The sequence below is a fragment of the Canis aureus genome, chromosome 11, assembly GCF_053574225.1.
Source record: "Canis aureus isolate CA01 chromosome 11, VMU_Caureus_v.1.0, whole genome shotgun sequence".
Lineage (NCBI taxonomy): Eukaryota > Metazoa > Chordata > Mammalia > Carnivora > Canidae > Canis > Canis aureus.
In genome coordinates this window covers 26,576,965-26,603,494 of record NC_135621.1, presented here as the reverse complement: position 1 = coordinate 26,603,494, position 26,530 = coordinate 26,576,965, and the positions used below count along the sequence as shown (strand labels likewise).

Below are 26,530 nucleotides of genomic sequence, written 5' to 3'. Positions count from 1 at the left end.
CTGGAGAATTTCTGCTTCTGTACAAAATAGAGTTTGGGAAAGCGGTGAAGAACTGCCTAGAAATCATCTACGGTGCAGGGGAACCAAATGCTTCTTGCATCCAATTGGGAGTGTCAGAGACATGGAATGGGCGTCGAAAAGAACTTCAGAGGTCACAACACTGAAGAGTCTGGGAACTGAGATCCAGATTAGCCGTGCAAGCTTGTCCAAATCCCACATCAGTGTGCGGCAGAATCAAAAGCCCGACCCCCCTACATCCCCTACCTCGCCTGCCGAGTCTGATGTTGGTCTTTGGTGGAGGGGGACATATGGAACCTTGGCTTTGACCACACGCTCAAGTGGCCTGGGGACCACAGAGGCCAAAGTCCTGCTGAGAGGGCCAGGGAGCAAACAGCCAGTTGCCACCAAGGTCTCCAGGATGGGCTGGGAGGCAGGACATCACCCAAGACAAGTCTGAGCCGCTCCCTTTCAGTGGTGCTGCTCTGTGGGCCCACCCAGGGCTTGTCTGCAGGGCACCTGCCTCTTCCCCTCCCCGGAAGACCACAGGAATCCCAGGCTGCAGGTTTTCACATGTCTTTTAGGAGAGCAGGCGTCGGGCTCTGCAGATGGCGCAAAGCCCCAGTTAGCCACGCCACACGCAAACCTGTGTGCCTTGCAGGATGCACGGGCGTCAGACTGTGCCAACAACCTCTCGAGGCTCCCAAGCTTGCAGGTGAAGGCCTGATCCCCCTTCCTGTGCCTGTCCGTGCCAACTCAGAGTACGACCTTCGTGCTGTGCTGCCCGGAGCGCCAGGGTCTCCGGTCCCGGGCCACACTGATTTCCATGGCCGGCCCTGCCCTCTGCGGCACTTGGCCACCAGGGCCCCTCGGCCGAGCGCGCCTGGGTGTGCGGCGCACGCTGGCTGTGGGCGGGGAGCCATCTCCCTGTCTCACCTGGCAGGCCTGGTTATGGCTCCCAGCCTGGGGGAGAACTTCCCTTTGCAAAGTTAGATAACAGGCTGGGCTCTGTCAGAGGATTGGCGCGGTGGCTCCACGTGCTGTGGCTGGCGCAGGGCCAGGCCCGCCCTGCCAGGCAGCGGGAAGGGAAGGCCTGGCTGCAGCCAGAGCTGGCGGGCGGGCGGCCGAGCCGGGGGTGGACGGGTGGGCCGGGGCCCCTACTGCCCATTGGCTGCCTCGGGCTCCCGCCCCGCCCGCCTCCAGAGCCTGCGGCTCCCGGGCCAGCTCCTGCCTCTCTAGCTGCTTCTGAACTCCCCGAGCAAGCACCTCCCGCCGGGCCATGTCCATGTCGAGCTGTGACCGGATTGGAGTGGCCCCTGCCATGGACATGCCTGAGGTCCTCAAGTCCCTGCTGGAGCACTCTCTGCCTTGGCCAGAAAAGAGGACAGGTAGGAACGGAGGTGGCCTGGGTTGGCTGGCCGCCCCTGTGCCCAAGGGGTGGGGGCAGTCGCAGGCACGGTGGCGGGACGGGCAGCTCCCCGCTCGAGGTCTGCCCTGGGCCCCCTTCTTGGGCAGGAGGAGGGCTGGGTGCAGAGAGGGAGAGAGTGGGGAGCCCCCACTGCAGCTCAGGGGCTGCCTCCTGGGCCTGTGGGCTCCGGGAGCCCTGGCCAGCGTGCGGCCACTGACAGGTGCTGTGCTCACGTGGGGCATGGGCAGGACCCGCGCGCTGTGCTGGGAGAAGCACTGAACGCCGCCGACTGTGTGTTAAGTTCCCTCCCTCTGTGTGTGTGGGGTGGCGGCAGCTGGCGGAGGCTGTAGATCTGGGCAGTGTCCGGTGTCTGGAGAAAAGGCTTTCCTCCATTCGCCTGCTTCGGCTCCCGCTCGCTGGAGGGCTGAACCCCTGCATGGCATGGAAGCTGTTATGTAACAGGACCACAGGCTCGCAGCCCCGGTTCCTAGGATACACGGGCAAACACGGGGCCCGGGAGCCAGCAGAGGAGGGCGTGGACAGAGGGGCAGCGCCAGCAGCCGGCACCAGGTGCCTCCTGAGCCTGCCTGCAGAAACAAGCCCATGGCTAGATTTGGGGGCCAGCCTGCTCAGAGTACTCCCTCCTGATAAACGTTTCTCCAAATCTCTTCTGTGCTCAGATGTCAGGGGCTCACACCCAGGTCCTCGCTGCTCAGAATCCACATGCGCCTTTAAAGGAGCCCCCCGGTCTCCTGCTGCTGGAGCAGACTTAGGACCCCCAGCTGCCCCCTTGGGGGACCCCTCTCTGCTCATCCAGCTGTGCTGACACCTGATCTGTCTTGTCACCAGAGCCCTGGGTGTCCCCGCAGGACTTCCTTCCAAAGGACTCTTAGCCACTCCCAAACTCTGAAGCCTGGGGACAGACACCACAGGCCCTGCCCTCACCCTCTGGGGAGTGAGGAGACCCTTCCCCAAGGGAGGAAGGTGGCTCCCCAAGCTCAGGGCAGGGTCCCCGTGGGCTCTCCCACAGAGCTCTGGGCGCAGGCCCCTTAGACCACGCACCCTGGGGCTTGAATCCTGGGGCAGTCGGGGCCACCCTCAGAGGCAGGCGTCCTAGGAGGAGTTCCTATGCCCGTGTAGCCTCAGGCCCCGGCTGCTAACCCAGAGGAGCCCGTCTCTTCAGGAAACTCTCAACTAAGCCTGGCAGAGAAGCCACAGCTGACTTTCTTGCCATCTCTGAAGGGCTGTGTGGGTGGGTGAAGCTAGAAGTCTTTCCAAGAGCTAGAGGTAGAGGCGCCCGGGGAAGATAGGGTGTCTCAGGATGGCCCAGTGTGTGCACAGGGAGCAGCTGGGTGGCCAGCAGCTCTGCAGGGACACCCCTCAGCTGGACAGAAAAGGGTTATTGGGGCGACTCAGGGCACTGCTCCTTGGACTAGGATCACAGAGCCTTTGAAATGTGGCAGCAACTGCTGGCCACTGGCTCCCAGCTGGCCCCTGGTCCCCACAACTGCTGGGCAGTCCCCATTGCTTCCTATGGGTGGGCAAAATTGGGGTTCAGCACTGAGGGGACTTGCCCAGGTTCTCAGGCAGAGCTTTTCCAAGAGTTGGCGAGTTCAGACTGAAATTCAGTTTGTCTGGTATGGCTAGGTCGGTCCAAGGGTCATGAACGAGAGTCTCATGCCACCTCTTATCGATTTCCCATGTGGCATCTCACTGGGGGTCAGAAGCATGAGGCCCCACGGGGCTGATGGATGCCGATGAGCAGATGAGGGGATGAAGGTTGAAGAGCTAACAGTGTTAGTGCACCCCACAAAGACCTCATTCATTATGGCTCCCGAACCACGGTCACCATTCTCCAAAGCTCCCAGATTCCCCATATCTTTTTTTTTTTTTTAAATACTTTATTTTTAAGTAATCTCAACACTCAGCGTGGGGCTCAAACTCACAACCCCGAGGTCAAAAGTCTCATGCTCCACTTGCTGAGCCAGCCAGGCGACCCTCTCCATAGTTTTAATGAAAATAAACATATCTACCTGAAAACCAATATATCTTGGTAAAAAGACCACACATCCCATACAGAACTAGAATTTCCAGCAGTCATGTAGCAAGCACTTTACAAGTTCTCTCTCCCTGTTTCCCCCGACCCTGGCATCTGACTTCAATGGGAGGAAGACAAGAGAAACATCCAGCTGCCCCAGAAAGCAGGCCTACCCCCAGGATTGCTCACCCTTTGTTTTGGTGTGAAAGGGGTAGTTTCTCCATGGGGGCCTGAGGCCTATTTACAAGCTCTCCACTTTCTCCAGCCCAGTGACTGCTTCCACACACCTTTGGGTCACGTGCAGAGCATATCTTGGGTTCAGCATGAGGGAATTATAGACGCAACCCGTGCCGAGTGTGAGAAATCCCAGGTGCGCTCTCACGAGACCCTGCTCCCCTGCAGCCTCTCACTCCATGTTCTAGTTCGGAGATGCTTCCTCAGATACAATCTTGGGGCTTCTCTCCCTCTTGCTGCCCCTGGGCCTCCCCCACCAGGCTGTGCAGACCTCCACTTCTTTCCCGTCCCTAGTCAAGCACTTTGTCTAGCAGAGCTGACCAGCCTTGAGCCCCCCTGGCTTCAGGTCACCATGGCTGCCTGGTGGCCCCTCACTGTGGCCACCAGTTTGACTGACTTTCCTGAGGGCAGACAAATTCATATCCAGCAAAAGAGTGGCTCTGTACCCTGAGTCCTGACTCAGTTTCTCTCTGTCTCTGGTCCCTGATCCCTAGAAGGATCAGGATGTTTCTTGTTTCCATGCCTGCTCTTTCTCTGGAGGATCCTCTTCCAAGAGGCGATTCTGTTCCAAGTCGCACATTCTCTCTCTCACTTCCTTCTCCAGCCTCTGGAAAGACCCTGCTTCTCTCAACCACACTGTTAGATCTTTACATCCTATCCTTCCCTCAACCCATGGGGCCTCAGCCGTGCTCAGAGGCTAGTCCCTCCTTTTCCTGCCAGCTTTGGTCTCTCAGGCATCCAGGGAGCTGTGTGGCATGAACACTCCCCATCCCCCCACCCACCCCCACCTCAGAGGTTTAACAAGACCCTTACTTTGAGCTGGGCAGTCAGGGTACCTGCCTCCGGGAGCTTCTGACTAGAATCCCTTGTGGGTCACCCAACAGGGAATCCTTGACAGGCCCCCCACCGTCGATCTGTACAAGGTACAAAGAATACCTGCTTCACAGGTATTCATGCCAAGATTAGATGAATTCTCCTATGGAGAAGCCTTTGCACACTGTGAAGTGCTACACTGTTTTCTTTTTTTTTTTTTTTTTAAGATTTTATTTATTTATTCATGATAGACAGACAGAGAGAGAGAGAGGCAGAGACACAGGCAGAGGGAGAAGCAGGCTCCAGGCAGGAGCCTGATGTGGGACTCGATCCCAAGTCTCCAGCATCACGCCCTGGGCCAGAGGCAGGCGCCAAACCACTGAGCCACTCAGGGATCCCCTGAGCCATTCAGGGATCCCTGCTACACTGTTTTCCTGTGAGAGACAGCAGCTGGGCCTGGCATGATGCTCCTTCCACCAACATCACATTTGTAATCTGACCCTCCATTCCCCTCTTTTGACTCTCCTTCCCGAGGATATTCTCCTTGAAAGAACTGGATCTTGCAAGTTTGTGGGAGCACACACAGGGTTGTCTCCTTGGAAATGGGTGCTGAGGCTCCTGGGGCATGGTGCCATTGTCTGCACCCACCGGTACCAGCTGTGCTGGCCAGAGCAAGGGCCGAGTAATAGGCGGGATCCCAGTGGGACGTGCTAGGGCAGAGGCAGGGGTGCACGGAGAGAGCCTGGGTGTCCTCCTCTGGGAGGACTGTGTTGAGTGGGCCAAGAAGTAGACTCAGTGCACCCTGGGCTGTTCTGAGCTTGGCCTCAGGAAAAGTCCATGTGGTTGCCTCCACACCCAGCCTGGTGGAACCAGAGAGAAACTGAGAAATTGTGGAGTTTGCTTTTAGGGAAAAGGAGGAGGCGGTGGTGGGGTGGGGGTCTTCTATATACTGGGTACATTAGCTCCTTGAATCCTACTACCTCTAAATGGTAAGGAAATGCACTTAGAGGAATCAGCTACCCTCAGGCCAGTGTGTGGACCAGCCTCTCTTCTTTGCTCCCACATTAGGGACTCAAGCTTTCTTTTCTATTTGTTCCCCACCATCACCAATCACAGAGAAATGTGATAAATTCATTCTTACCGAGTGCCAGAAACTGGCAGTTGAGTCTAAGAGTGCCCCTTGCAGATGGTTTCGCACCTTTAGGAGCCTGACCCAAGGTGACACTGCCCAAGGAATGAATCCTGATTCTAAGAACCAGTTTCCTGAATGTGAGCTTTTACGTCACCACTTGTGGAATGGCTTTGCAAGGGAGGTAGGATCATCCATTCTACGATGCGGAGATGGATGCTTGGTAAAGGGAAGGCCACAGACTTATCAAGGATCCCAACCCAGCTCGGCCTGCTCCGGGCTCATCCTTTCCCACAGGATTCCCACAGGATCTCCTCAGTCATCTAATCGCTTATTGAGCGTTTGCTATGCTTGTGGCATGGGTTTGGGGGTGGGTGAATGACGCAAACACTCCCCCCCAACACACACCTGTGTTTGCATTCCAGTGGGGAGAGACAGACAATCAGCAAAGAGGAGGGTCAGGGCCAGCCTCTCAGAGGGGGTGACATGGGAGCAGAGGTCCAGAGAGGGAGGAAGAATGAGCAACACCTAGAACTTTCAGGCTGAGGGAATAGCACCTGCAAAGGCCCTTTTCTGGGTCAGAAAAGACACCTGTTTGAGGAATAAAGGGCCACTGTGGCTGCAGAAAGTGAGCAAGGGGGACAAGAGGTAGAGGGGGGAGGTGGAGAGACCTGAAGAGGGGAGAACTTGCAGGGCCCTGGAGATCATAAAGAAGCCTGGAGCTGTCATAACCCTGCCTGAGAGTCCCTGCCCACCCCCACTGTTCTTGGGGAAGTGGCAGGTGGGGAGGAATGAGGTATTCCCAGGACAACCCAAAATGCAATTAGGCTGAGTTAACTTCCACCAAGCGCTTGCTGGGTGCCAAGTGCTGTTCTCAGGGGCGTGCCTGAAGGGTTTGCTTTTGACATTCAGGCACAGAGAGGTTAAGTAACTTGTCCAAGGTCACACAGTTAGCAAGCAAAGTAGGAATTAAACCCAGATGGTCTGACTCCAGAGCCCACACCCTACGGCTGCACCATCAGCACAGCTTTCACTGGAGAAACCATGGTTGTCGGTGGCTGTTGAGACGTGGCAGAGGCTGGAGGTGATGGCTTCTCTGGAAATGGCACTCTCGGGCAGCGCTCCATCTGTAACCCGAACCCTGGGGGTGGACAAGAGGCAAGCCAAACAGGAAACTCGTATTGAAGAGATGGGCAAGAGTTAGTGAAGAGCCTCCACCCACCACTTCTCCCCTAGAGCACACTGAGACCAAGGTACAAACCACAGCCCAGAACTATGCAGCCACAGGTATGTGGGTTGTTGGCCAGCCTTGTGCTAGGGGACTTGCCATCGAAGATGGCTCATGTTTGCTATTCCACGTTCGACTGTGAATCAACACAATGACTGTTATTTAATGTCAATAATGTTCCAAATGTATAGGACTTGGCTCTGAAAGATTTTGTCAACCTTCCTAGCAGCACTGCCAACAAAGCGAGCCAACAAATATTTACTGAGTTACTACCCTGAACCAAGTTTTGTGCTCTCCTGCATTGGGGACTGGCAAAGCACACAGACGACTGGGCTTTGTTGGAGCTCCGTGGAAGCCTTCTCATTGTCCTGCTCTTTTTTTTTTTTTTTTTTTTTTTTAAATCTTTATTTTTATTTATTTATTTATGATAGTCACAGAGAGAGAGAGAGGCAGAGACACAGGCAGAGGGAGAAGCAGGCTCCATGCACCGGGAGCCCGATGTGGGATTCGATCCCAGGTCTCCAGGATCGCGCCCTGGGCCAAAGGCAGGCGCCAAACCACTGCGCCACCCAGGGATCCCTCATTGTCCTGCTCTTACACACACCATGCTCAGTAAGTCGGAAGACTGGAAGTGGTACTGTTCTACTAGATGCTCAACATTGGCCAAATGGATCGCTGTGGCCAAAGGCTCCCTTGCTGGAGTTTTAGCTCCTCTGAAACTCAAGTTTAAATAATAATACTCTGAATTGGCATAATGGCTTAACAAAAGGCACTTGTTCTGCATATGCTCAAGTAAGTTGGGTTGGGTTTTTTTTAGTACTTTTTTTTTTCCTAAGTAGGCTCCACTCCCAGTGTGGAGCGTAATGAGGGACTTGAACTCATCACCCTGAGATGAAGATCTGAGCTGAAATCAAGAGTCTGACCCTTAACCAACCGAGCCACTCAGGCACCCCTTAATTACCTTTTTTTTTCCCCCTTAATTACCTTTTTAACTTGGGTTGGTTAGCAGGTTCCCGAAACACTAAAGAGAATTTAAAGCCAGTCTAGCTCTGGAAAACAGACATTTCACATCCATATCTCTGCTGTAGCTTTGACTCTGGAACCCAGCCTCCCAAAATAATTCTACTCCTGACCTGACACAACCTGAATGAAGGGGAAGGGTGGAGGCCCACCCACTCCATGCCACATACTGTTCTGGCAGGCGCTTGAGATCGCTTCTCATGCTTCTCATCCTCACAACTGCTCTGTGAGGTATGCATATCTACCCTGGTTTCTGAGAGACAAATAGGAGGCTGAGGAGAAGTCACAGGCCCAAGGCCATGTGGCCAGTCAGCAGCTGAGAGGAGATCCAACCCATGCCTGCCCCCAAGCCCACAAATTCACCCCTGGACCACACTTCTCTCAAAAATCACTGCATTGAAACCCTGTCACTAAAGGACACTGAGATCCCACTTCATACCTTTAAAGTCTTTTTTTTTTTTTTAATTGTGTTTATTTATGCATGAGAGACACAAAGAGAGGCAGAGACATAGGCCGAGGGAGAAGCAGGCTCCCTGTGGGGAGCCTGATACAGGATTGATTTAATCCCAGAATCCCGGGATCATGATTTGAGCCAAAGGCAGATACTTAACCACTGAGCCACCCAGGCGTCCCAATACCTTAAAGTCTTAACTGTGTAATGACATGTCCTTTTTATGGAGCTTTTTTCTTCACAGGGCTCACACACCCTATGGAAATCAGCTAATTCTCACAACATCTATTCCTCCACCACGAGAAGGGGTGAGGCCACGCTGTTATTCCCACTTTACCGATTGACAGGAGACAGGCTAGCCAGAGGTGCTATGGCTCCTCTCTGGTCAGCTAGAGAAGGAAGCCCAGAATGGAATGGCTCTCGCCCCACCTCCAGAGTGGTGCTATTGAACGCTGCCAGTCCACAACGTAGCTAACCTCCTAGCTTGCAAGCAAGCACGAGAGAGAACATGTTTATAATGTTCCCACAGTGTTTGTGACACACCATTTACCCTGTGGTTATCCAGGAGAAAAAAAAAAAAAAAAAAACCAATACACACACATGGGGAGTGTCAGGACATGAAAAGAGAATGAAATCAAAACTGAGTTTTAAAGTTCCAACCTGTGTTGCTTGCCTGTTAGGTTAGTTGCTCCAGGCTGAGTGGTAAGTAGAGCTGGCATTATGCCTTTTGGATAACTGTAGCTTACAAAGATATCTGAATCTTTACTCCTTACTACATCCACCCTTGTTATAAACAAATGTTACAACTTTCCATTGTTAAATGACAAATCCTCCTCTAATACCTTGAAAATTGTTTTATTTTTTTACCCCTTCAATAATGTCATGGTAGCCATGAAAATAAGACATTTAACTAACGCAGCAAGTCTCTCCACCGCCAAACCAGCCTTTTTTTTTTTTTTTAAGATTTTATTTATTTATTCATGAGAGACACAGAGAGAGAGAGGCAGAGACAAAGGCAGAGAGAGAAGCAGGATCCATGCAGGGAGCCCAATGTGGGACTCGATCCTGGGACTCCAGGATCATGCCCTGGGCCGAAGGCAGGCGCTCAAGCACTGAGCCCCCAGACATCCCCAAAACTCCCTGCTGAGCAGGGAGTGTGATGTCGGGACTTCATCCTAGGACTCAATCCCAAGACCCTGAGATCATGACCTGAGCCCAAGGCAGATGCTTAACCTACTGAGCCACCTGGGCACCCCTAAGATTTTATTTTTAAGTATTCTCTACATCCAGTGTGGTGCTGGAACTCACAACCTTGAGATCAAGAGTCCCATGCTCTACCAAGTGAGCCATCCAGGAGTCCCCCTAAGATATTTTTGTTTAACTACATACGTAACTCCCACCAACAAGGCCACAACGCAACAAATCTGTGCACAGCTTAGTGTTTCTACTAAACAGAGAATCAGCATACACCGAGCAGTGGGTTTGTAGCCATGTTTAGTAAAATTATGAAGACTACCATTTGTTGCACATTTACAATTCTGCAGTGCATTGGCTTCTGGTAGCCCCACAAGGTAGACCCTGCCCTACCTCCATTTGATATACCAGTAAAGGAGGCCTGGAGATGTGAAGCCATTGGCTGGAGACACGAACCAGAAGGTGACCAAAGTGTCACGTGTGTGGCAATTGAGAACTCGAATTTGGAGCCAGATGCCATGACCCTGGCCCAACCATTCCCCCAGAATCCCTTCAAAACTCTTGCTTCCCAGGTTTGCTCAGGGGCCCCACTTCTTATTCCTCTTCAACTTCCAGCAAAATCCTGATTGCATCAGCTGGCCAGCTTTCAGCTAGGCGGGTGTTGGCGTCCGGAACCTATTCTGTGCACCAAGGCCTGTACTCTGCCGCTCCCCAGCCTGGCTACTGGAAGCCCCAGGCTCATTGGTGAGAAACCGGATCAACAGGCCAAGCCCCCCACCCCTTCCCCCGCCCCCAGGGGAGTTTAGAGGCCGGCAGAGGCCAGCACAGCTTGGGTGCAAAGCAGAGTGTAATTTGTGCTCTAATGAGGGACAAAGTTCTGGGCGCTCTCCCGTCTCCACGGTACCCACTCACATTTTACACTTCGACTGTCTCCTGAGGAATTCTCAGGGACTATTCGTGTTTTAAGAGGAGGTTCTCCCGCAAAGGGTGTAATCGGTACCCTGCGAAAAGAAATTGTGTTTTGTTTCGCTTTTCTCTAGGAAAAGGAAGGGAAAGTCCTAGTGAGGTACAGGACTTGCAGAGCTGTTTAGGATTTTACAGAGGAGCCCAACCCCTTAATTTTATGGATGAGGAAGCAGGCGCTAGTGAAGCCACTGGACTTTCCCAAGGTCACAAGCTAGTGAAGGGGAGGACGAAGCGTGGCCCTGGCCCCGGCGCAAGGCAGCCCCTCTCTGGCCACCCGCGGGCCTCAAGAGCGCGCCCTCCACGCTAGTGTTTATCTGGCCGCCACACCCGCACAGCACCCGGATCCGTGGGGAACCTGACACCCCCCCCCCGGCCCCCCTGCCCCGCAGCCGCGGCCAGGCCAGCCAGCCCTACGGGCAGGGCAGGTCGCCGTCTGCGGCCCTGGCCTCAGCCAACCTCTGGGTCGTGGAGCAGGAGGGGCGCGCGCCAGGTTTTCGCGTTCCCGTCCCACGACCCTGGGCAGAGTCCCCGGAACAGAAAGGCCCGCTCCGCCCCTCCCCTCCCCTCCCCTCCCCTCCGCAGCCCCGCACGTGCTACGCCTCGTGCACCGCCCCGGACCCCGCCCCCGCCCTCCATTGGCTGCACCGCGCCTTCCGCCTCTTCCCCCTCCCCCCGCTACTAGACTCGGCTGCGGCTCCACGTGACCCACGGGGGGACGGACGCGCGGCCCGAGCCGGCCACTTGATAGGCTCCCCCGGCCGGCCCGGCCTCGCCCAGCCCAGCTCCCTTCAGTGGCGCGTCAGGAGGTGGCGAGATTGCGATGAGAGGGAAGGGGGAACGGCTGCGGTGGTCTGGGAGGAGGGCGGGGGTTGTGAAGAGGGAGGCGAAGGTGCAACCACGGGTTGAGGATAAGGGGCTGCGGCCGAAGAGGCCCCATGACACCGATTCCAGCAGGCGCCAATCAGGTGACACAGAGGCGGATGGGGCGGGGCCTCCGGCGTCGCTCCTCACCTGGCCCCACACGTGCCGCGCTAACCCCGGCGGCCGAACCAATCACGGCCCGGAAGGCTGCGCCTGCCCTCCTCGCAGGATGGGCCAATCCGAAGCCGCGATCCGGGGACGCTGGCCTGGCCTCATGAATAATTAATATGCCAGCGCCTGTCCGCAGGCGGGGTAGGGATGGAGGGAGGTGGGGGTGCTGCTGGGCGCTTGCGCAGTAGCTGCCCGTGTCGGCAGCTGCTGCGGGTCGCACGGCTCCGGCCCATCTCGGGGGGCGGGCGGGGGAGGCGAGGCGCGCGAGCAGAGCGCGGGGCACGATGTCGGACGCGGGCGGCGGAAAGAAGCCGCCTGTGGAGCCGCAGGCGGGGCCGGGCCCCGGGCCGGGGCGCGCAGCTGGGGAGAGGGGCCTGCCGGGCTCCTTCCCGCTGGTCCTGAAGAAGCTGATGGAGAACCCCCCGCGGGAGGCGCGCCTCGGTGAGGGGAGGGGGTCCGCGCGCGCCCGGGGGCGGGGTTTCTGCAGGGGCGGGGCCTTGCGAGGGCGGGGCCGGGGAGGTCGGAGGTCAGGGTGTAGCCGTCCTGCGGAGGGCCGCGGAGGGCGAGGCGAGGGCGTTGGGAAGAGAAGGTCGGGGTGGCTAGCGAGAGGCTAGGTCAGATGGAGGTTGGCGGGGAAGGGGCAGGAGGGAGAGGTGGGGTGGGGGTCGCGGTGAGGAGGTTCATTGGGGCCGCCTCAGGGCGCGCGCGACGTGTAGGGGTTACTGAGGAGGCTGATGGGGGTCGTAGCAGCCTCTTAGCGGACGCTCCAGGGCGCCTTCCCTGGGGATGCCTGCAGCAGGATCACTGGGGATGCTAGTTTAAAATGCTGGTTCCTGGGCCCCACCCTTCGCCCACCCAGTCTGCGGCTGCTGGGACAGGAACCTGCATTTGAAGGAGCACCCCACCTCTGTGATTCCAAAGTCCACCAAAGTTTGAGAAGCGCTGACATACGGTGGTGGATTGTCTTTGTATATGGACTTCCCTGCTCCTGGGAGGAGGACCCTTCTTCATCCCTGCATGTGCGTATCCCCAGCTACTAGGTACACCGGGGAGATTTTCCGCTGCTGAGGTGGGGGAGGGGTGTCAGGAGAAGGGATGCCAGGTGCCCTCCCAGGGGGAGGTTGGGGCGAGGCAGGTAGGGGGATGAGAGTCAGAACGAGGCCACTGTGGCCCTTCACCTGGTTTGTTGGGGCTGACCCTAGACTTTGGGGCCACTGTGGCAGGGCTGGGCTGCTGCTTGCTTCCTAGGCCACAAAGGACCCTGGAGCCTGTGTGGAAAGCAGGTTTGGCCTGTTTTTTGGCCTTTGAGAACCGGAGGTTCAGGGCACAGGAGGAGTGCTACCTATTGTGAAGTTTGAGCTGCATTGAAGTATGTTTTCAGTCTGAGATCTTTGAATTTCTGAGAACCATCAGTGTGGCTCAAGGATTTGGAAAGGAATAAGCCTTCTGTAAATTACCTGTCTTGAGGAATTAATTTTCTTTTTAAAAAATGCTGTTTCTCCTTTTTTTCTGAGTGTGTGCTGAGGTTCCCATCTCTGTGGCTGTCACTATTGGGTTATAAATAGCTTCAGCACATCAGGTAAGGCCAGGCTCTCCCCTTCTGCTTTGGAACCTCATGTGCACAGACCCTTTTCTTTGTTTGGAAGGTAGTGCTTTGTTCCAGATGATGGGGATGAGAGGAGCTACTGGGACAGGTGTGCACATCTCTCAGGTTCTTATTCAAGATTACTAAGTAGCCACCATCTATAACAATAATTCTACCTTGTATTCACACAGTGCTTACAAAGCACTTTGACATAATCGTATGTAGTCTTCCATAGCAGTCCTATAAGATATTACTCCCATTCCCCAGATGAGGAAAGCTGAGGCTCAGAAGGTGAGGGTGCTTCCTCAAGGTCACATAACTAGGTCTTACAGCTCTCAGCCTGGTCTGGTGCTTTTTACACTATCACTGGCAACCACTGACGTGCATCCCTGTGACCTAAGTAATGGGCCTAGACCTTTATCATCTCGTATAATTAAAACTCTGACTATAATTTATAAAAAAAATATATATATATATATATAAAAACACTGATTAAAATATTCTTGGGGTGCCTGGCTGGCTCAGTAGAATGTGCAACTCTTGATCTTGGGATCTTGAGTCCAAGCCCCACATTGGGCATAGAGGTTACTTAAAAATAAATTTAGGGGTGCCAGGGTGGTGCAGTTGACTCTTCGTTTCAGCTGAGGTCATGATCTCAGGGTTCTGAGATTGAGCCCTGCATTGGGCTCAGCGCACGGAGTGGAGTCTGCTTGAGATTCTCTCTCCCTCTCCCTCTGTCTGCCCCTCCCACTCATGCTTTGTTTCTCTATGAAATAAATAAATCTTTAAAAAGAAAAATTTTTTAAGAAATATGTTTTTAATTGCTTATGCCAAGTAAAGCCTGGAACTTATTGGTATGTGTCCTTCAGTATGGCTGTTTTTCTGTCTCTTCCCTTTTCCTGCCTCCTTTGATTCCCATGATCCGATCCAACATAGGGCACAGTCGTTTCTGAACAGAATGTAGAGTCAGATCTCAGAGGAGTAGAACAAGGAGGCCACCTGGCCCTCCCAGCCCACCCAAGCTTGGTACAGAAGGCAGTTGCAACAACTCAGGTTAGAAGGCATGAACAAATTCTGTTTGTCAAAACCTCCACCTTTTTAACACACTGGGTGTGTTCATTTTTATTGGACCAACAGGCTGCTTTTCTGACTGACTGTGGTCTAGGAGTACACGCATGACTGGTTTATTTCTGACATAATCATATTTGATTTGTCTTTTTCACTTCAGAATCCAGAGTTCAAAGTTGTCTCCCTCAATTTGAAGGCCCATTATGAACTTGTCATGATTTTATCTCCCACTTCCCTGATTAGCCTCCCTTTGATTCGCTTCTAACCTTGTCACATTTCTTTCATCTTTTTTCCCCTTAATTTGCCCGTTCTTGGGTATCTATGTGCATAGCTTTTGGGCTGAGACAATTAGGTGGGATCCAGTCTCCACTAATTGATTAGTTTTGCTTTGAATGGGAACAAGCTTTGGGCGGGGGGGGGGGGGGGGGTGGGGGGGGGGCAGGAGGAAACAAGCTTTTCTACTTCAGCTCCAGCCCTGTCCTTCTTTCCAGAAAACCTGCCGTCAGTCTTCCCTGCTTATTCAGAGATAGAAGGCTCTTGAAATGCTTGTTCTGAAATAGGTTCTGAAAAGACAGCTCCAAGCCCTCTATCCAATAAACCAAAAGGGAGTCAGTTTGCAAACCCAGCATTTTTCATTCAGTATGCACATTTTCCTTCAGCTTGCTCCCATAGTGGTCTTTCAGATGTAGAAATGAATTAGATGTAGTCCCTGCCCTCAGTGAGCTCACAGTAATAGCGAATGCCTGCTGTGTGCCAGGAACCCTACAGGACATGTTCAGATGCTATCTCTAGGGGTGCCCGGCTGGCTGAGTCAATGGAGCATACAACTCTTGATCTTGGGGTTATAAGTTCGAGCCCCACGTTGGATGTAGAGATTACTTGAAGATAAAAATGTTGTTTAAAGGGGATCCCCAAAAAAAACACAAAAAAAATAAAAATAAAAAAATAAAGGGGATCCCTGGGTGGCTCAGCGGTTTAGCGCCTGCCTTTGGCCCAGGGCGCTATCCTGGAGTCCCAAGATTGAGTCCCACGAGGCTCCCGGCATGGAGCCTGCTTCTCCCTCCTTCTGTGTCTCTGCCTCTTTCTCTCTCTATGTCTATCATGAATAAATAAATAAATCTTTAAAAAAATGTTTTTTAAGAAAATGTTATCTCTAGTCTTCACCAAAGAGGTTGCTTTGTTCTCATGTACAGTGAAGGACACTGAGGCTGGGAGAGATTAAAATCACACATAGCAAGTGGGTGCCACAGCTGAGATTCAAGCCCTAGGCTGGGTTGCTGTGGAGAAGCTTCGCTGGAGGGAACAGGACAGAAGAACACAAAAGTTCTTGGCCTGAGGAATCCTAAAATATCCTTTCCTAAAATATTACTAAGATAGCAGAAACTCCATTTCCTCCCTGCAGCCTCTCTCCTGCAGATGCCAATCCCACAGCCTATTCTGAATTAATCCTGGGACCACATCAGGCCCTAGAACTTGTGGAGAACATTCTGGGAAGCCCAGGCATGGGTGAGGCCACGCTGCCACCGCTGAAGGAGACCAGTGGGCCTGGGACAAACAACAGGTTTTAATTGGAGAGCAGAGCAGGCTCTTGAAATTGCTGGGACGGGTCAAGGCTCAGATGGAAAAGAGTCAGGCCTGAGAGGCCCACTGCTTACCTCCTGAGGTTGAATTACCCTCTGGTGTGGTGTCTCATCACAGATTTTGTGTCTGCAGATAAAGAAAAAGGGAAGGAGAAGCTGGAGGAAGACGAGGCTGCGGCAGCCAGCACCATGGCAGTCTCAGCGTCCCTCATGCCGCCCATCTGGGACAAGACCATCCCTTATGATGGCGAGTCTTTCCACCTGGAGTACATGGACCTGGATGAGTTCCTGCTGGAGAATGGCATCCCCGCCAGCCCCACCCACCTGGCCCAGAACCTGCTGCTGCCTGTGGCCGAGCTGGAAGGGAAGGAGTCAGCCAGCTCTTCCACGGCATCTCCTCCATCCTCCTCCACTGCCGTCTTTCAGGCCTCTGAAACCGCGTCCAGCACAGGTGGGTGCCTGGCCACCTGGCCCATCCAGAGGGCCCTCACACACCCAGTGAGGTCTTTCTCTCAGAGGTCCTGGTGGGCCTGCAGCATGGAGAAATCCTTGGCTCCTCACCCTTGAGCACAGTCCCCTGAGGCTGGAGACAAAAATAGCAGCCACATCAGCGCAGTCTGGGCCTTTCTGTAGGTTGGTGTGCTGCACATGGCTGGGACAGTGGAGTGAACCCTTCCAGTCTGAGGCTTTACAGGATGGAAATCCCAGGCTGCTTTTCCTCAGCACACTGCCCTTTGCGTCTGCATGCACTTTGCCACAGCTTATTGGGAAGCTCAGGCAGTAGTAACAATAATAATAATAATACCAGGTAACATCTGTTTAGAACCTACTGCATGCCAGGCATTAATACATAATCCTGACAAAAACCTTGTAACATTGATACTCTCATACCTGTTTTATACCTGAGGAAATTAGAAGTAACTTGCCCAAGGTCACACAACTGCTAGGTGGTGGAGGCAGCACTTGAAGTCAGGATGCCTGACTCCAAAGCCAGATACTCCTTAGGCACTGCCCTGAGCAAGGCATTCTTGCTGCCAGGACCATCATCATCTTCAGGACACTTCCTTTATCCTCTTGTTCTTTTTCTGTTCTACCTCTTGAGGTAGGTGGGTGGGTGGGTCGGTCGGTTGGTTGGTTGGTTGGTTTTCATGCTGCTTGGACATGAACCCTTCAGAGGAGGCATGGCTGCTGTCTCAGAGAGCCCTACAAAGTTTTTTGCAGGCTCAGTTACAGGCATACAAGCTGATGGCTCCCATGAAGGATCCCAGGAGTTGGTGTGGAACCCAGGGGACCCACACCCAAGGAATTCTCATGCTCTATTTTTATTTTATTTTCTTACTTTTTATTACAGAAACATTTTCAAATACAAAAATGAGAGACTAGTATATGAACTTTCATGTAACTATCACTCACCTTCCATAATTCTTAATTCATAATCAGTCTTGTTTTCCATAACTTCTTCCATTCTCTCACCTGGTTATTTAAAATCAAATTCTAGATACTATATCATTTCATCTGTACGTATTTTTTTTAAAGATTTTATTTATTTATTCATGAGAGATACACAGAAAGAGAGAGAGAGAAAGAGACAGAGGCAGAGACACAGGCAGAGGGAGAAGCAGGCTCCATGCAGGGAGCCTGATGTGGGACTCCATCCCAGGTCTCCAGGATCACACCCTGGGCTGAAGGCAGCGCTAAACCACTGAGCCACCAGGGCTGCCCCCTCATCTGTACGTATTTTAATATGTCTGTAAGATTTAAAGGTTCTTCCAAAAAACATAACAAAAATACCGATTTTACATAAAAAGTTGACAGTATATCCATCAGCATTCCAATTCCCAAAAAGTTGTCTCAGAAATGTTACTGTTTAGAGGGACACCTGGGGAGCTCAATTGGATAAATGTCTGACTCTTGATTTTGGCTCAGGTCATAATCTCAGGGTCATGAGATCAAGCCCCACGTTGGGCTCCTTGCTCATCAAGGAGTCTGCTTGAGATTCTCTCTCTGAAAAAAAAATAAAAATAAAAATAAAATAAATAAATAAATAAGATTCTCTCTCTGCTCCTCTCCTGTACACACATGCACACACATGCACATGTGCTCAATCTCTCTCTCTCAAATAAATCCTTAAAAAAAAGTTACTCTTTTACTGTTTGTTTGAATCAGGATCCAAACAAGATCCACAGATTTCATTTAGTTTTGTCTCTTAAATCCTTTGTTATCTATAAGGTCTCTTCTTTTTTTTTTTTTTCCAATTTATTTGTTGAAGAAACTGGATCATTGGTCTGTAGAGTTTTGCAAATGCTAGATTTTTCTGACTGTAGCCCTATAGTACCATTTAACATGTTCCTCTGCCCCTTGTTTTTCTCTTGTAAACTGATGAGATATAGAGGCTTCCGCTGATTCCAGGTGAATTCTTGTTTGAAGGCAGTTCATTTTTTTGTTTTTTGTTTTTTTAAGATTTTTTATTTATTCATGAGAGAGAGGCAGAGACACAGGCAGAGGGAGAAACAGGCTCCATGCAGGAAGTGCAATGTGGGAGTTGATCCCAGGTTTCCAGGATCAGGCCCTGGGCTGAAGGCGGCGCTAAACCACTGAGCCACCCGGGCTGCCCGAAGGCAGTTCATTTTTGTGCCCATTAGATTGTCCTAGAAGGCTGGGCCCATGTATGGGTAGGGGGCAGAGCTGGAAATGAGTCTTCATTTTATACCTTAGGCAGTCTCAGTGGCATTTTCCTTTGAGTTGTTGTTATTGTTTTAAGATTTATTTTAGAGAGAGAGTGAGGAGGGGAGGGGCAGAGGGAAAGGGAAAGAGGGACTACCATGCAGACTCTGAGCTGAGCACAGAACCTGACATGGGCTCCATCCCAGGACCCTGAGATCATGACCTGAGCTGAAACCAAGAGTCAGAAGTTCAGCCAACTGAGTCAGTCACCCATCTGCCCCAATTTTGTTTCTAAGTAAGCCTTCTTAATAAAGTATGGCATACAGAAGTGCCCATATCACAACTCGATGAATCTTCACAAAGTGAACCCACCCATGTAACTACCACATAAATCAGGATATAGAACACAGTTGGTATCCCAAAAATGCTTTGTGACGCCAATTCAGTCATTACCACCCAGAGGCCATCACTATCGTTATTTCCATCACCAAAGATGCTTGGCATTACATATTAATTATATATGTATATGTATTATGTATGATGTTTGTTTTTGCCTATTGTAATTATGTTTAAGGTCTGACATTTATCAGTACCTATAGCTAGCTTTATAATATACATATAAATTATAGGGGCATATGAATCACTTTACACTGACAAAATATATTTAAAAAACATACTTATGGGGCAGCCCAGGTAGCTCAGTGGTTTAGCGCTGCCTTCAGCCCGGGGCCTGATCCCGGAGACCTGGGATCAAGTCCCATATCAGGCTCCTTGTGTGGAGCCTGCTTCTCCCTCTGCCTGTGTTTCTGCCTCTCTCTCTTTCTCTGTGTCTCTCATGAATGAATGAATGAATGAATGAATAGGAAATATCATGTTTAGTAGGAAAAAAACAACACTTATAAAAAAACAAAAAACAAAAACAGGGCAGCCCTGGTGGTCCAGCGGTGTAGCGCCACCTTCGGCCCAGGGTGATCCTGGAGACCCGGGATCGAGTCCCACGTTGGGCTCCCTGCATGGAGCCTGCTTCTCCCTCTGCCTGTGTCTCTGCATCTCTCTCTCTCTCTCTGTGTCTCTCATGAATAAATAAATCTTAAAAACAAAAAACAAACATACTTATGGAATACTCCTCTGGCAGAAATAAAACCACAATACAGGTAAAGTAAGTTTTATATTGAAGAATTATACACATGGTAGAAATGAAAGTAAAATTCCGTCTCTTAATTTTTCAGTTTCTCCTGTTAAAAGACATAAGTAGTATGTATGGTCTGTCCAGCTTCTTTTCCTCAAATTTGTGAGGAAATTTATAACGTGCCTGTAGCAGGTTGTTCATTTTCGTTGCTTGAGTGATTCCATTATATGATCGATCATACCACGTTTGTCCATTCTATGGTTTATGGGCATTTGAGGCATTTCTAGTTTTGGGTTATGCACAGCACTGCCATGATCGTTTATGTGCATGTCTTTTGGTAAATACGTCTGTGTGTTTCCATGGGGCTGGGTCATCAGACACGTATGCCTTCAGCCTTTGTAGTTTCCACCACATAGTGTACAAAGTGGTTGCAGCCATGTCTGCTCCTCCCTGCAAAGTGTGGGAGTCCTAGTTGTCAGGCTTTGGCATCCTGGCTGTTTGTCTTGCGGGTGTAGGGTTTGGCATCTGCAGTACTCCCATAGTTACCACATTGGTCCCTGGTCATTCACTCTCCTGATGTCCAGCCCTTTTTGTAATTAACCCCCTCTCATAGGATCCACTGAGTTTATGCACACGATCCGGAGAAAACCTATCATGTCACACTTCCACTCAGAACCCTCCAGTGGCTTCTCCCATCTCAGGGCAAAAGTCCAAATCACTGGGACTATTGACATTTGGACCAGATAATTTTTTTTGTTGGGGTAGAGGGAGGGACTGTCCTGTGCGTTAGAGGATGTTTAACAGTATTCTTGGCTTCTACCTACTAGATGTCAGAGGAACATGCCCCTTTTCCTTGTGTGGCCATGTGTCTCCTGTGGGACAGAATCATCCCCTGTTGAAAACCACTGCTTTCTGGGGATTAAAAGCCCTGTATTTTATGTTCTGGAGCTGTCCTGTTACTCTTTTCTCCCATCCTTTCACTTCAGCTACATTGGCTGCATTTCTGTTTCTTGAATACACCACTGCTTGCCTGTGTACATCCTGGTGCACTTGCTGTTCACTCTTTTTGAAATGTTCTCCTCCCAAATAGCCACATGGCATCCAACACTTTTATAGATATTTTTAATTTATCTTGTGTAATGTCAGCCTTCCCCCGCTAGAATAACATTCCATGAAGGCTAGGATTTTTACTTGTTTTGTGCGCTGCTTTGTCTTTGCAAAGACAGTACCTGGCATGTGGTAGATATTTAGCAAATATCTGTTGACTTAAGAGTTTGTGTACTCCTATCAGTAGCATTGAATGAGTAGGCCAAAGGTATGATGGTGTTTTTTTTTTTTATAACTTCTCTCTAATAATGCACAACCTTTGCATTCTGAAAGTGCCTCTAATCCAATGTCCACTATAAAGTGGCAGCCGGAAGGGGTAGAAAAGAACAAGGATTCAGAGTCAAGCAGACCCAGACTCAAATTGTACTTTAGTCACTTACCATCTGTGTGACCCTGGGAAAACCAGGCTATTTCTCTGAGCCTCAGTTTCTTCATCTATAAAATAAGGTTAACACCTGTCTGCCTTTCAGAGTTGTCCTAAGACTGAATGAACGCTGTGACCAATAATGTCTTGAGGGACTCAAAAATGGAAGCCATTTCATTCAGTCTGGGTCCCTAGCGCATAATAGTTCATAGAGGAATTCAGCTGTTTCTCATTATTTGAGAACTTGAAACCACAGGAAGTTAGGGGGCATAATGATTTAATGTTTTGCTTAACATTTCTGGGGGGAGGGAGACAATCGGAAAATCCTGTCTTTTTCAAGGGCCTCTGTTTCCTTTTGAGCATTTTGTTCCTAATGGACAGAATTCGTGTTGTTGAAGTGAATCACTTATGCCAGCTTTGGGGCTAAGGCTGTTGCAGTTTTTCTTCCCTCCAAGTGGCAATGACTGATGCAACCTTGAGGTTGAAGCAGGTGTCCAGGTGTGAGACGTGTCTTTGCTGTCCAGTGAGCTGCTTTGGGACCATCTGCCTCTGTGTCTTTCAGAATCCTCCCTGGAAAAGGAGAGGGAGACACCGAGTCCCATTGACCCCAACTGTGTGGAGGTAGATGTGAACTTCAATCCTGACCCTGCTGACCTGGTCCTCTCCAGTGTCCCTGGTGGGGAGCTCTTCAACCCTCGGAAGCACAAGTTTGCAGAGGAGGACCTGAAGCCCCAGCCCATGATCAAAAAGGCCAAGAAGGTCTTTGTCCCCGATGAGCAGAAGGTAACCTGCTATGTGTTATAAATAAAGGTACAGCATCGGTTCAAGAGCCAAGGGGTTGTGCTTCCTCCCATTTAATTTCATGTGGAGGACCCTGTCTCCTTGGGGACACCATTTAGAAAGGCATGAGTTCAGCGTGTGGAGCCATATCCTGCAGCAGTTGGTAGAAAGAAAGAGAGAGTCAGGTAACATTTGGCCCCAGTGCGACTCCCTGTAGCTTCTTTCTTTTCTTCCCGGCCACCACTGTGTTGATGTTCCCACTTCCTGGCTTTGGCCCAGCCTTCGGGCCAGAGCTCACTAGGCCACGGGAACTGGCGTTGAACAAGCCCTTGCTTTGAAGGACAAAAGATAGTTGTATGTTGCCATCCCCAGGGAGGAGAAGGCAGCTTTCAAGCTGATGCTCTTGTAGGAACTCAGAGAGTGGGAGGGAGAAGAGGATTTTACAAAAATCTTTCCATCCTTTCTTATAAAAAAATTCAAAAGGAACATATTTCATCCAAGCTTTGGAATCTGGCAGGCCTGGGTTCAAACTCCACTTTGCCACCAAGAGCTTACGAGGCCTCAGATTTCTCATCTGTAACATGGAAATAACTACACCTGTCTCTCCAGAGGCTTCTGAGCCTTCAGTAGCAATGACAGTGAAAATGGTAGACGTTTGTGTGGTCTGTACCATGTGCCAGGTGCTGCCTATAGGCCCCTCATACATTGTAACTTGTTTAACCCTCAGACAGCTCCGTGACAGAGTCACTGTTATTATCCCGCATCGTAAAGATGAGAGGCTAAGAGACTCACACAGTTCCAGCCAAGATTTAAACTCAGGGAACTGGATGCAGGATGCCGGCCCTTAGCCACAACCAAAATGTCGAAGTGAGGCAAGGCGATAGTGCTTTATGTTGAAGTAGCCCAGAACCAGTGACCATGAGTCCCCTTCCCTCCACCACATATACTGCCCAAGGGCTTTGCTTCTTCCACATGCCCGGGTAAAGATTAGGGCCCTTCAGTGTCCTTGGCACATGTGGCTCCTTCCCTGGGGTCCAAGCTTTTGGCTGGCTGCACCAGATGGAGTTTTAAGAGGAATCTGGGGTGCAGAATGCTGGCAGGAAGGGAAGGGTTGGGTTCCCTCATGGGGAACAAGGAGAAACCCACAAAGGACACTTCTCCACAGGATGAAAAGTACTGGACGAGACGCAAGAAGAACAATGTAGCGGCCAAACGGTCCCGGGATGCCCGGCGCCTGAAGGAGAACCAGATCACCATCAGGGCAGCCTTCCTGGAGAAGGAGAACACGGCTCTGCGGACGGAGGTGGCTGAGCTGCGCAAGGAGGTGGGCAAGTGTAAGACCATCGTGTCCAAGTATGAGACCAAGTACGGGCCCTTGTAACCCGTGTCCCCCGCTTGGGCAGCGCTGCCTGCACCTCAGACCTCTGCCTGGGGGCTCCCTGAAACCCCACACACGCGTGGAGACTTATGACTCGTCATGGTCGAACGGTGGCACACCTGCTCCAGGAGCGTTCACGTTCAAGCTTCATTATCACATGGCCAGCGCACGTGGCGACTTCTCTGGGGGGCCAGCCTCCTCACCCGTGGGGATGCGAGAGAATCTACGTAGACGGGTGAATCAGCCTTAGTTTCTATTCTTGGATGTCCCAGTTGAATCGGAAGGGGACCTCTGGGGTACAGATCTCCTTTCACCAGGGGCTCGGGCTTCCCTGACTCTCCCTCAGTCTCCGGCCTGGGCCATTGAGCCTGTCTCCACAGAATGAATCGTGATCCTTGTCGCCCAACGTCTTCTCAGGTAGCGGGGCGCATTTCCAGGTGGGGTGCGTCAGTCACCCACCTCACCCTCCCCAGAAAGTCTTTGAGAGAAACATCCGTTCCCATCTCCCTCAGAGGTAGAAAGACAAAGCAGCTCCTCCGCAGTATCCCCCCAGGGCCGGGCCACGGGAGCAGGGTCTCCACTCGGCCTGGGATGGGGTGTGGGTCTGGGGCCCACAGCAGAAGCGCACCAGGCTGTTCTTAGCTCCCACACCCCTTTTCTCCTGTGGTTCTGAGGCCTGGAAGCCAGGGATGAGGCCCTGGCGGTGGGCTCTCTCCATTTTTCATCTGCTTTGGAGGAGGGACTCCCAGGCGGCTGGTCTCCGAGTCTTGACCACAGTGCAGAGGGAGGCCTTTTCATCTCTTCTCCAGGCCACTCATGGAGGCCACCTGAGACTTATTTGTCCCACCACACTGGGCCTTGGAGCCTGCTGTTTCTTTTCACCCAGTGACCACGCTCAGATCTTGGATTTAAAAGGAACCCCCCCATCTCGCCTAGGAAGCTTAACTTCCTGGAGCCAGGATGTACCTTCCGCATGGTGTTTAGAAAACCGGCCTCCACGACCCCGTACATTGTGGGCGGAGAGCTGGGGCATGTTTCCCAAGAAGTTCCCCTTTTTTCTTGCTCTGCTCTCCAATGTGGGCCAGGCCAGAGCCCACTTTCCCTAAAAGCAGAAGAGGGCTTCCCAGTTCTTATTTCAGGATCCCTCCCCTGTGTGAGCTGCCAGGAGTGTCAGTCTGCGGGACTTGGTAAGGGGTCGCAGGGCTCACAGCTCAGCTCTTGGGCCATCCACTCGGGCAAGGGGCCCCTTGGTCTGTTTCCCAGGAGGCACCGGCCACCCACACAAGCTGGCTGTGGTATGATGTGGAGGGAAGAGGTCTTCGCAGCTGTGGCTCCTCTATCTCACAGCTGTTCCTTTCTCGTGTCAGCGGACTCAGTCATCCTTTTGCTGTACCTGGAAGATTCATTGAGGAAAGCCGTGGGACCCTCTGCTCACTGTGGTCAGCCAGGGCACCTGGAGATGGGTGTATTTATTTGCTCAGGGCGGGTAGCCTGTGGTAAAGAGGGGTCAGAGGTGACAGGCGCACTTTGTCGGGCTTACCACTGGCTTTATTTAAAGTGGTGGCTCCAAGTTCTGTGCCCTGACCCTTTAAGACTTTTCATAACAGATGTTAAGACCGGGGGACACCATGCACCGGCCATGGGCCACTCCCCAGGGGAATGCCACGGCCCTCCAGGGACCTGCACACCTGCCCTTCCAGGGTACTTGACAAGGGTCCCTGAGGCCAAGGGAGGCCACCCCCTCCCTCCTGATTTTGACTTTGTGGTTCTATAAAACCCATATTCACTCTCACTCTATTGTAACCACAACAGGGCCGTTGCATCCGGCATGTCTGTGTCCTGCCCCGGGCAGCTTGCCTACCCGGACACACTCTCTCTGGTCTGGCTACCCACCAAGAGGGCAGTTTTCATTTTGTAATTGGTAGAAGAGCCTCCAGCTTAAAAGCTCTTCCTTTTCTTTGGTCAGAAAGTATATGGTTTGTGTTGTGTTTTGTTTTGTTTTAAGGATGGACATCTGCTCTCTGGTTAGTGTCCATGTCCCCCTTGAGCGGTGGAATGATGGCCTGATGTCTTTCCTCTGTCTCACCTTCTGCCTGCCCAGTGCCCTCCTTTTCCTCCCTGCCAGGCAGTGGCTGTCTGGTTCCTTCCCAAAGTGCTTACTTGGAAAGAGAGTAGCTGCCGGCCTCTTTCAGAAGAGCTCCTTTGAGTCAGGAGCCTGGCGGGGATAGGAAGGAGTGGTCCACGGAAGTGGACATTTGGGGGAAGAGGACCGCTCAGAGAAAGTGTGTCTCCTTCCCAGGCCTAAGAATCGGGTGCTTGGAGCAGGAGAGGGCTGCTCCCTGCTCAGTATCCGTCAGGAATTGGGAGTCTCCTTGACTCCCTCCTTGGGGCTGACAGCCAAAGAGTGAGGCTCCTGTGCTCAGACCTTTGACATCGTCTACGGAGCGCTGGAGGCTAGGGAAGCCAGCAGAGGTGGCTTTCTGTGGGTTTGTGATTGCTTGGGAGGCGCATGCCTTCCTGAGCTCCCCGTCTTCAGCTCCACGGTAGCCTCGTTGCAACCTCAGAATAGACAAATCATGAATGAGCTAGAATGTTGGAAGAATATACATATAATAAATGTATATCTAGATATAGAAATATATATATTTAGAGAGAGCTTTCATGATGGCTAGCACCTCGTGGAGGACCTGGGTAACTCTTACCCGTGGCCAAAGGAAGGGGGCTGTCTGTCCGGGCCCTGAGGTTGGGGAGGGCATTGGGCACTGACCCTTGACTGGGTAAGCATCGCCCTGCTGCGGGGGGCTAATATGGTCCTCCAGCCGGAGGCAGGGTGGCAGGCCTGGGAACCAGCAGAGGAGGGCCCGTTTGTGCCGGGCAGCGCTCCGTCCGTGACCCTGGGAGCTCTGCTCCCGGTAACACAAAGGGCAAAGAGCCCCTGGTTTTCGTGGCAAAGCCCCACCCCAGAGCTCCTTTAACATCTGTTCATTAAGTGCAATAAATTTTTCTAGAAAATGGCAAAGATGACTTCCAGGTGGATATTGCTCTCTTACGGTGTTGGGGATGCCAGAACACCACTTGGTTTTATTTTTCTAAGTGCATGTGATAGAGTGTGTGGGGCTCTGCGTCCTCCCCTGGGAGCCGGCATTCCAGCGGGCCCCTCTCCCCTTTACCCTTGTTGGGGGAAAGAGGCAAGGAGAGGCCCCTCCTTCCCCGCCGGAGAGGGCAGAGGCGGACTGTAGCCCATTGGCCTTATGTGCGTGTGTGCGTGCGAATGTGTCGCTGCTGGTGGGCTGGAGTGATGTGGCCGGGAGGGAAGTCGGGGATGTGTCCTTTTCAAGACAAGATTAAATATTTTGAGATGAGAA

At 51.9% G+C, this 26,530-nt stretch overlaps 1 protein-coding gene and 2 long non-coding RNA genes across 5 annotated transcripts; 1 reads left to right on the top strand and 2 right to left on the bottom strand.

Moving 5' to 3' along the window:
* The first annotated feature begins 1,093 nt into the window (after positions 1–1,093).
* On the top strand, positions 1,094–26,530 carry TEF (TEF transcription factor, PAR bZIP family member). 3 transcript variants are annotated; one of them, XM_077914363.1, is made up of 4 exons: positions 1,094–1,385; positions 15,877–16,194; positions 21,570–21,790; positions 22,953–26,530. In XM_077914363.1, the coding sequence occupies exons 1-4, from the start codon at positions 1,277–1,279 to the stop codon at positions 23,166–23,168; spliced, it is 864 nt and encodes a 287-aa protein (XP_077770489.1). In that variant the 5' UTR covers positions 1,094–1,276; the 3' UTR covers positions 23,169–26,530. The 3 variants fall into 3 exon arrangements, with proteins under 3 accessions (XP_077770489.1, XP_077770488.1, XP_077770487.1); XM_077914362.1 differs by lacking the exon at positions 1,094–1,385 and adding an exon at positions 11,291–11,443; XM_077914361.1 differs by lacking the exon at positions 1,094–1,385 and adding an exon at positions 11,764–11,951.
* LOC144323643 (uncharacterized) lies at positions 4,739–11,008 on the bottom strand. Its single transcript, XR_013389021.1, has 3 exons — positions 10,935–11,008; positions 10,425–10,513; positions 4,739–6,760 (listed from the first exon to the last, which is right to left on the bottom strand). It is a non-coding gene; the product is annotated as an uncharacterized LOC144323643 (long non-coding RNA).
* Positions 13,894–16,320, bottom strand: LOC144323644 (uncharacterized). The gene is made up of 2 exons (XR_013389022.1): positions 15,819–16,320; positions 13,894–14,044 (listed from the first exon to the last, which is right to left on the bottom strand). It is a non-coding gene; the product is annotated as an uncharacterized LOC144323644 (long non-coding RNA).